The sequence below is a fragment of the Mesitornis unicolor genome, unplaced genomic scaffold (assembly GCF_000695765.1).
Source record: "Mesitornis unicolor isolate BGI_N332 unplaced genomic scaffold, ASM69576v1 scaffold38558, whole genome shotgun sequence".
NCBI lineage: Eukaryota > Metazoa > Chordata > Aves > Mesitornithiformes > Mesitornithidae > Mesitornis > Mesitornis unicolor.
The window spans coordinates 1-9401 of NW_010200478.1; the positions used below are offsets into that span (position 1 = coordinate 1).

The window sequence follows — 9401 nt, forward strand, 5'->3', positions numbered from 1 at the left end:
CCCAGGCCTAGGCCTGCGCCTGGCAACACTTCCGGCTGCGCACTCGCCCCCTTGACGTTACTTCCTCTCCTAAGCGTTTCCGTGTCGTCATTTCCTCGCTCGTCGCCGTGATCGCGGTTTCCTGCCCGGCGGTGGGGATTCGTGTCCCTTTCCAGGCTTCCGACGCTGCTACCACCCCGCGCCGTCTCTTTTCCCCGCCGCCATGGCCATGAGACAGACCCCTCTGACGTGTTCTGGGCACACGCGGCCCGTGGTGGACCTGGCCTTCAGCGGCGTCACCCCATACGGCTACATCCAAGGGTGAGCGGGGACGGGGGTAGTGGCGCCCCCTTTGTTTGAGTCTGCGCGGCGGGGATGCTCTCGCACCCTGGAGGGGTAGGGGGATGTGGAGAGCGTGCTGCGCCGCGCCTCCGCCTCGCTGCTTGGCGGCCGCGCGTCGCCTTCCTGAGGGTGGTGTAGTGGGGAGGGAGGGGGCTGGTGCTGGCCTGGTATGTCTCTAAAATTGCCCATTTCTACCGCCTAGGCATGTAGGCCGTAGGTTTTAAAGTGAGCTCCGGTCTATCCAGGGTAGCAGCCTTGCTGGACATGGAGTGATGACGTCCCCCTCTTTCCCATGAGAAGTATTCTCATGATGTGAATAGCGTGTCTCCTTCGTATATGTATATGTTAATCTTACGTATGTATTCATGAATTTTTAAAAGGACATTGCTTTCTGCTTTGGAGTGCTTTCAGTTCAGCTCTACAGTTTCTTGTTTAAATAACTTTTTGATAGCCTCCCAGAAAAAAATCATCTCAGGAAGGGCTTTCTGCTTCATTTTTACATCATCTCTTTGTGTTTTAAGCATATTGGATTATAACGAAAAGACTTACTCCTCAGTACTGTTAGTCTGAAACTGTTGTTCCAAAGTAAAAACCAAACCTGTCCTGCCTGAAGAAAACTTGAGTAAAACCAAAACCTAAATATGAAGTACTCCTTTCTGTCTCCCTTCTACCTTAACACAAACCTAAAGAAAACTTTAATCTCATTTGGAGTAGCATTTTAATGTCTGTACAGTTTTAGATGCGTGCAGCAAGTACAGCTGCACATCTGAGCTCTTCAGCTAGACTCTGTTACAAATAATATTTTCATAAAGTATATGGTATTTCCACATGCTGGTGCAAGGAAATCTTTATTTTAAATCAGCTTCCTTTTTTAATCATGTTACCTGAATATTGCTTTCATTTTTGTGAAGATGGTAAGCCTATGCTGCGTCAGGGTGACACAGGAGACTGGATTGGCACGTTTCTAGGTCACAAAGGTGCTGTTTGGGGTGCCACTTTGAATACAGATGCCACTAAAGCAGCTACAGCAGCAGCAGATTTTACAGCGTAAGTGATTAACTGTCTGTTTAAAATCTGTATTTTGATTTCAGGCTATAGTGCTCTTTGGTGACGTGTAGTAAATCACTGATTCATTTTTTTCTCTTTAATAACTGTTAGCGTATTTATGGCTAGCCAGATTAAAACCTAGACTTTTAGGTTCTTCAAAGCAGCTACATTTAATTCTGTCATGATGAAAAGCTATGATAGCTTCTTGATAAAAATTACTGTACCAGTTTGCTAGAATAACATTTCTGTATGTCTCTACTCTCTGGCACTGTGGTTATAACAGAGTTGAAAGAGTAATTTTTATTTTGCTTCTACCAGTTAGCCCCTTTCAATACAAGAAAAAAACTTGTGAAAATTCTACTGAATTATCTCTGAGTTTTGTTGTTGTTGATTGGTTGTGCTGTTTGCAGCATATATTAATATTTGGCAAGCTGAATCCTGTTAGTAGAGGGCAATCTTTACTAAGTTGCAGAGAAGAATTGCCTTTATCTTAAAACTAAAGTGCTAATTAGTCTACATTATCCTGTAGAAGAGGATAAAGAAAAATGCTGGAATAGTACAAAAAAGAAGCTTCATTAAAAGCATATAAAGTATTCTCATTTACCAACTGGTTTATAACTTATTAGAATGTAGCATTTATGCCTAAGTGTTATGATGTTGTCGGGAAAGATTACTTACAAACTAATCTGACTGTTCAGGTTGATTTGTTTTGGTGCTACTCAAATATGTGTGTTTTCTCTTTGCCATTTAGTAAAGTATGGGATGCTGTGTCAGGTGATGAACTAATCACATTGGCTCACAAACACATTGTCAAAAGTGTGGATTTTACACAGGTATGGAAAACCTTTGTACCTTATTCACTGTGGAAGTAAGCTCTTGACTATGTTTTGCTGTTAGTTACTTTTTTACTTTTTACGTGTGTGTCTTAACAAGCAAATAATCTAGCACTTCTAATCACTTCTAGTTTTTAAGGTTATAACTTAAATGTAGTAAGTGTGTTAGAGGCTGTACGAGAGAAAACTGTTATTTTAAGAGTCACAGATGAAGGCTGGTATTTTAATTCAAAATAGAGTTGACTCTTTATAACTTCTGTTTCAGGATAGCAATTATCTGTTAACAGGTGGACAAGATAAACTGTTGCGTATCTACGATTTGAGCAAGCCAGAAGCAGGTGAGTCTGCTTTTAGAACTGATTCTTGGTTTTTGGAGTTAAATGAAAGTTCTGAAATTAAGAGCTGCTTTCTGTTATGAATCACAAAAGACAAAGATGAGGATTGTTTTACAAATAGTGTCTATAACCTTTTACTATAGTAAAATAACTTGTATGGTTGAAGTTTATGCTTTTACAAGTGAATTAGTTTATCTGTAATGGACTTTTAAGGATAGCATGTTTCAGTTCAATGCAGACTCCATTAGAAGTAGGTCTAATTTAAAATTCAATCATCTGAAAGAAAAAGACATCACATATTTAAGTATGTTTAAATTCATATTGATACTGAACTACTGATGATTGATATGAAGGTAGAGAACCTTGATGTTAAACTAGTGAAAATTCAGTCAGTCAGATACCCAGATTACATTTATCCTGTTCCTGGAATAAGATCTGAAATCAAGTCATTAATGCTTGGAGTAATTTTTCAGTTTCTAGAAAATGGAAATCCATATAGCTTAATTAATCTCCCAAAATGCTGCATTACATTTATTTCATTTTCTTACATGCATTAACATACTTGGCTTTATTTTAAGAACCTGATGTTGTCAGTGGACATACTTCTGGCATTAAAAAGGCATTATGGAGCAGTGATGACAAACAGATTCTTTCAGCTGATGATAAAACTGTCCGGTAAGAAGAAGTTACTTTTGGATTCCTGAGAAACTCACTGTTAGTTATTGTCTGTATGAGAGGATAGTTACATTTGTTGGTAAAGGATGTAAGTAAAGAAAGTTATTCTAGCTGTAGGCCTAATACAGTTCTCTTCTGCTAGAGGCATAACTTTTGTAATAATTCTGATTTGCTCGATAAACATGTCCTCCGTGATAAGAAGAGGTGATCTTTGAGAACTGTACAGCAGAAGAAATTTATACCTTTCGTAATCCTAGAGAAGATTAATTTTTAGATGAGTGATCTTGTGAATACACATTCTGCTGCGTTTTTTCTGCCTTGTCTTCTGCAACCCGGCCTTAAAAGATGCACAAGGCATGGACTAGCCAGAAACTGGAATAAAAGACTGACAGGAGTATCTGGTAATGGTGCACTGTTGATAGATGTAACTCTCTTTCCCTACCATGCTGATAAGTTGAGTAGGCTTTAGTGTTTTTATAATAAGGCTCATCCAGTCATGGTTAAGTGTTTTGTTTATGCCCACCTAGTAGGACATGTGCTGAAATCTGACTGCTGTGGAGATGAATTAACAAAGATCTTTCCTCAAACTGAGCTGTGCAGAAAAAATGGGTGATGTGCCTTACTGCTTCCTTAGCTTTCTGGCTGATATGACCAGTGTCATCTCATGCCTAGCTGTCTCACCATTCTTATTTATGGCACAGCACAGGGGAGAGATAAATACAATGGTCTTTTCTGCCTCGTGGAAGGAAGAATGAGAGGGCGAAGTCACTGGTGCAATTTCCCAGTAGTCTCCCTTTCAGCTCCAGTTCTTTCCAGTTTCCTAGTGTTCAAGACAGACAGGAGCCTTGTCTTGTTTATTTTTCTCTTGAGTTGTAGAAATAGAAACGCAGCAGTTGGCTAATTCATGAATATTCTTAATTGTCATAGCAAAATAATTTCATTTCTTTTCTGTTTAGATAGCTCTTGTACCACTAGATAGAAAACTGCATTATGTTAAATGAATCTCTGCTCTTTGTATAAATTGTCATTAGTACCTCTTTGCCTTGTGAGGTAAAAAGGCAGAATGGAATCCTCAAACCTTGTTTCTAGAAAGCTCTGTTGCTCAGGAGACTTGTAACAAGCTTTTCAATCTCTAAGAGAATTCTTGAGGAGTTAAATGGTATGTGTACCACTTCATGTTGTTGCATTAAGCTTCAGAAGTAGCAGTGTTCTGAAGTAAGCATGTCTTCATTCTCGTCTAGGCAAAGTTTTAAGATAAGGATGCCACTGAAAATCTGAAGTACCTGTGGAATCAAGCTATGTTCTTTGTTAGGTGACTTTTGCAATCCAAATCTTGCCATGGATGGGAGGTGAAAACTATTTGATTTGCTGAAGTAATATTAGAGGGTTTTTTTCTTTATTGTTTTTTCTTTAGCCTCTGGGACCGGAGTACCATGACTGAAGTGAAGGCAATAAATGTTGCAATGTCAGTGAGCAGCATGGAGTATGTTCCAGAAGGACAGATACTTGTGATAACCTATGGGAAGACTATTGCTTTTCATAGTGCAGAAACGTGAGTCTACAACATAGAATTTTCACAGGTTGAGTAATGGGCTTGCTTGTGGGTAAAAATTGACTGTATGAGGCCAAAATCACCAAGTTGTCAGAACTGGTGTCAGCAGATGTCTTTGCTTGCCATCGTGTCAGAGGCAGAGTGCGAAACAACTGCCCTCTTCTAAAATAGTGAACCCTGTCTATAAGATGCTAAACTGTAACAATTTGGTGCCATTTTTGTATTTCACGCTAATTGTAATTGTTGTTAAATAAGTTTCAGACAGGGTTCAGTTCTGTGCTTTTCAGAAAACTAATTTATACATCTCTATGATGTCTTAAGAAAGCAAGTTACACACTTTAACGTATTCCAGAAAGTAGTTCTGAATGTGTGAGCTTTTGTTTTGTTAATGAATTTTATTAACAAACTTTTCTCCCCCAGTTTAGAGCAGATTAAATCATTTGAAGCACCTGCTACAATCAATTCTGCATCACTTCACCCTGCGAAAGAATGTTTGGTTGCAGGTGGTGAAGATTTTAAACTCTATAAATATGACTATAATACAGGAGAGGAATTAGGTATGTTTGTCTTCTATAATAAAAATTAGTTCTGAAATGGGTATTAGATTAATGAAATAATGATTAATAAATGAAACTGTTGCCTTCAAAGTCTTAGCATAGCATGCTGTGCAAGAGGATGAAAAGATGTATTACCAGTTAAGCGTTTTTTTTTCCTATCTCAGTATACCTAATGTTACTCTTCCAAAACTAATTAAAGCCTCCATTAAACAGCTCTTTGCAGGTATTTAAAAGAAAACCAACTTGTCATTCTGTATTGCTGCAGTAGCATGCTGTGTATTAACTTGTCATACTGTAGCATTCATTAGATATGTCTAATGAGTTGCTGCTACTCACTTTTAAGAAAAATGTGATATGTTTGTGTTCTTATTAATGTTGGCCAAATAGATTGCAAGAAAAGTGTATTTCTAAGTTTGTCCGTTGATCCTGTCCTCATCTAAAATTGTATGTTTGGAGTGAGGGGTTGAGGGAACAGAGCATGTGTACTCCATGGTACTGGTTACTTTGTAGTTTTGTCTAGAGTAAATAAGCACCTGTTTTCTTGCAGTTAACAAAACATTAATATGTTACCTAAATTAGAGATCACTGAGGTACCAGTTAATAAAAGCTTTGTTTTGCATCAGAAGTTAAATACTGAGAAAGTGCCCCATCTTTAATTTCAGTTGTTGGGTGAAATTTGAAATTAATGGTCTTGATATGTTCTCTTATAGAATCTTACAAAGGACACTTTGGTCCAATTCACTGTGTGAGATTTAGCCCTGATGGAGAGTTATATGCAAGTGGCTCTGAGGATGGTACGCTAAGGCTGTGGCAGACAATAGTAGGGAAAACTTATGGTCTTTGGAAGTGTGTAGTTCCTGGTAAGTGTGCGCTTGTTCCTGGTGAAATTTTGCTGCTTCATCTACACTTGTTAAGTAATATCTATCATAAGTGGTAAACATCACCTGAATTTCATACAGTAACTGTACTGTCTTCTGAGGGTCTCTTTATCCACTCAGGTCTGTTAGATTTAAAGATTTAGTTTTGTAGCTGTCATTTAAGCAATTAACTTCAAACTTGTAAGCTTATTGAATATAGACACTATATGGGTAATTCAGCAAGTAGTCTGATGTATTTTTATGTTATAATGCAAGAAATAAGAAATACCACTTTTATAAGTCTTAAGGATAAAAGAATCTCTAGAAACAAGTGTGAATGATAGATTTATTTTATATTGTACTTCAGTTCTTTAAATTTGGGGCAGAGGTGGGAAGCAATGTCTCGAAGACTGCAAGTCTAAGTATCCATTGATGGAGTTACTTACCCATCTCTTTCTCCTCAACAGTACATTAAGTGGATTTTTAAAATTATTATTATTAAAGTAGGTGGGGGGAACTGAAGGTACTAACTGTTTTTTCTCCTTCCTTTCTACAGAAGAGGAGAATGCAGAAGCAGCAAAAGCAAGGACCACCCTTCCAGGAACTGCAGAGGAGGAAATAGGTAATGTACTGAACTGCCAACTTCAGCTCAGCTAAATGTCAAAAGATCAGTAAAGGCGGTAGCGTTCTTTAGTATGGAAGAGGTAGTTTTCCCCAAGTGCCTTCTGGCACTTCTCACTCAAAAGACCTTTGAGTGCATTTTCCTGAAAATGACTGGTAAGTGTCAGACTAGTGATTAGAGCTGTGCAAGACTGAACAGATGGTGTAGTATAACTGGATCAGGTTAAATGGGAGAACAAACTGAACTGGTCTTTAAGCAATCCCTACAACATTTCTTTGGTTTATATATCTGAAGTGCAGTTAAATAATACCCTTTTTATTTCATTGCAGAAGATCTTGCCTCTGAAAACTCGGATCCAGTGTACAGCCCAACTCCTGAAGTTAAGGCCTGATTATTGCAACTGTTATGCAGCATATGGACATCAGAGACTAAATCAAGTGAACAGTGATACACAGCAGCCTTCCAGAGTGCCCTCTCTACATAAGGCAAAGATGGGCAGTAATTGATGAGAATGCGGTGGAACTGGCTAGGTGTTGTCTGTAAGAGAACTGAGCGTCCAAAAAAGCCCCAGAAGACAAGTAGTAGAGTTTTGCTATCCTTTTAGCATAACTGCCTACTGTCTTTTCAAAGAAGTGTGCAAGCCAATATCCAGTCTCTCCAATTTCAGTTAGACTCATTGTAGTGTGTTTTCTTTATTATGGAGAAGAGATGCAACAGCTTGTACCCATTTTTTTCCTCTTGAAAGTTGAAACATTTGGCTTTGGTTGAAAAGAAAGGACTCTGTACTAAAAATATTTGGTTTGGGTTTTGTTTCATTGTACACTGCTTCTGAACGTTTTAACTGTATGCAGTTGTCTAAATAAAATGCCTCTCAAAACTTGTATCTTGCTGTTGAGCGTTGGGTTCATGGAATGGAAAAGCAACCAAGTTAATTACATAATCCTTTCTAGCATCTTGTGTTTGTGCTATACAGAGGGAAAGCAGTAAAAATGTTTTAGTGTTGGTACAGAGGGTGGCAAGTTCTTTGATCTGTAAGCTTTGTGTCTTTTTATTCTTTAAAGTTTGAATGTAAACATGAGTCTCAAATCAAAAATGGTAAAAACTCCTAAATTAAACATGCTTCCTGAAATACTTGGTTGTACATGAAAATCTCAGAGGTTGGCTATGACTCTGTATGGAGCTTGGGTTTAGTCCTCCAGACTGGATAAAAGTTACTCTTTCAAGGTTACAAATCTTATTTTCTTCATTAAAGAAAATATTGCCATTCTTCCACTTGTCACTTCCTTTAATGTTATAGTTTACATAATGCATACTGTATGGAAAGGAGAAAAGTTACACAGGTGTACTTATTCACATACTTTCTTATTTTTGTCACATTCACACTTGTCCTTTCTGTTCTTTTGGATTTTTTTCTCCCAGTACAGTAATGCTATCATAGAAAATTGAAACATAGTATTTGAATACTGGGGTATAAATTGTAACATGGGTAATTCTGTCTGAGCATAAGAAAATAGTTTTCCATTGTGAAGGGCAAACACTGGAACAGGTTGCCTGGAAATGTGGTGAAGTCTCCATTCTTGAAGGTATTTATACTCCAACTGGACATGGCCCTTAGAAACCCGCTGTAGCTAAGCCTGCTTGAGCAGGTGGTTGCACTTCGGTGATGGACAGAGGTACGTTCCAGCTTCAACTATCTGGGGAGGGGGAAGGAAACAAAACAAAGAATTATATCATCATGGTTTCTTAGTGCAATAGTAGTATTAAGGATAAATTAATTTTGCAGTTATCTGAGTTATACTTTAAAACCAAGCAACTTAAACCCCTCTGATTTACCGCTAATTGTTTCAGCTTTATCATTAAATCCATTAAGGCTTATGGGGTCTCCACATCTAGTACTTCAGCCTAGAAGCTGTTCATTTTACTAGCTGAAGGATGTGTTTAAAACAAGAAACTCACATGCTCCACTCCATGGTGAAACTTCTTGCAGGCTATGGTCTTCGTGCTGTATTTCAAGTAGGTGGTGTGGCATTTCACAGAGACACCTGGAATAATGCCCTCAGATTTCAGAGCTGTGACCCTTTCCTGCTTCACATGATGCTGTGGTAAGTTTAATCATAAAATTATAGAATTGTTATGGTTGGAAAAGACCTCTCAGATTATCAAGTCTAACTGTTGCCAGACTCTACCATGCCCACTTCTAAGTCGTGTCCCTAAAGAAACCATGTTTGTGGTTTCTTTGCTTGCACAGAGCAAAAAGTTGCAAAATGCTTCATCTAAATGAGAATATTAACAATGTTTAATACTTTTTTCATGTGAGTTTGTGTCATAAGCAAGCTTTACAGGGCTAGTAAGCTTACAGAGCCCGTTGTTTCTACTTTAAGATTCAATTTGAAGAAATCATAAGTTACCTGGACCCGTTATCACTGAGACAGCAAGTTAGGAGTTATTACTAAAGGAAGAGAATATCCCAGTAATTCCCGTCACAAATGGTAGCGGTCTCTCACCCGGCTGAGGGGTGCGGGTCGGCCTTAGCTTCCCCGTAACCGACAGCTGCAGTGCGGCGAACTCGGTAGTAAGGCGACGGCGGCAGAGAACCACCCTG

The 9401-nt window shown here is 38.5% G+C and overlaps 1 protein-coding gene across 1 annotated transcript; it reads left to right on the plus strand.

The window, feature by feature from the left end:
- Positions 1 to 202: 202 nt before the first annotated feature.
- Positions 203 to 8066, plus strand: STRAP (serine/threonine kinase receptor associated protein). Its single transcript, XM_010189773.1, has 10 exons — positions 203 to 292; positions 1211 to 1368; positions 2120 to 2201; positions 2467 to 2539; positions 3115 to 3211; positions 4626 to 4763; positions 5184 to 5320; positions 6031 to 6180; positions 6734 to 6799; positions 7129 to 8066. Exons 1-10 carry the CDS (start codon positions 203 to 205, stop codon positions 7188 to 7190), a joined length of 1053 nt encoding a protein of 350 aa, XP_010188075.1. The 3' UTR covers positions 7191 to 8066.
- The last annotated feature ends 1335 nt before the right edge of the window (positions 8067 to 9401 follow it).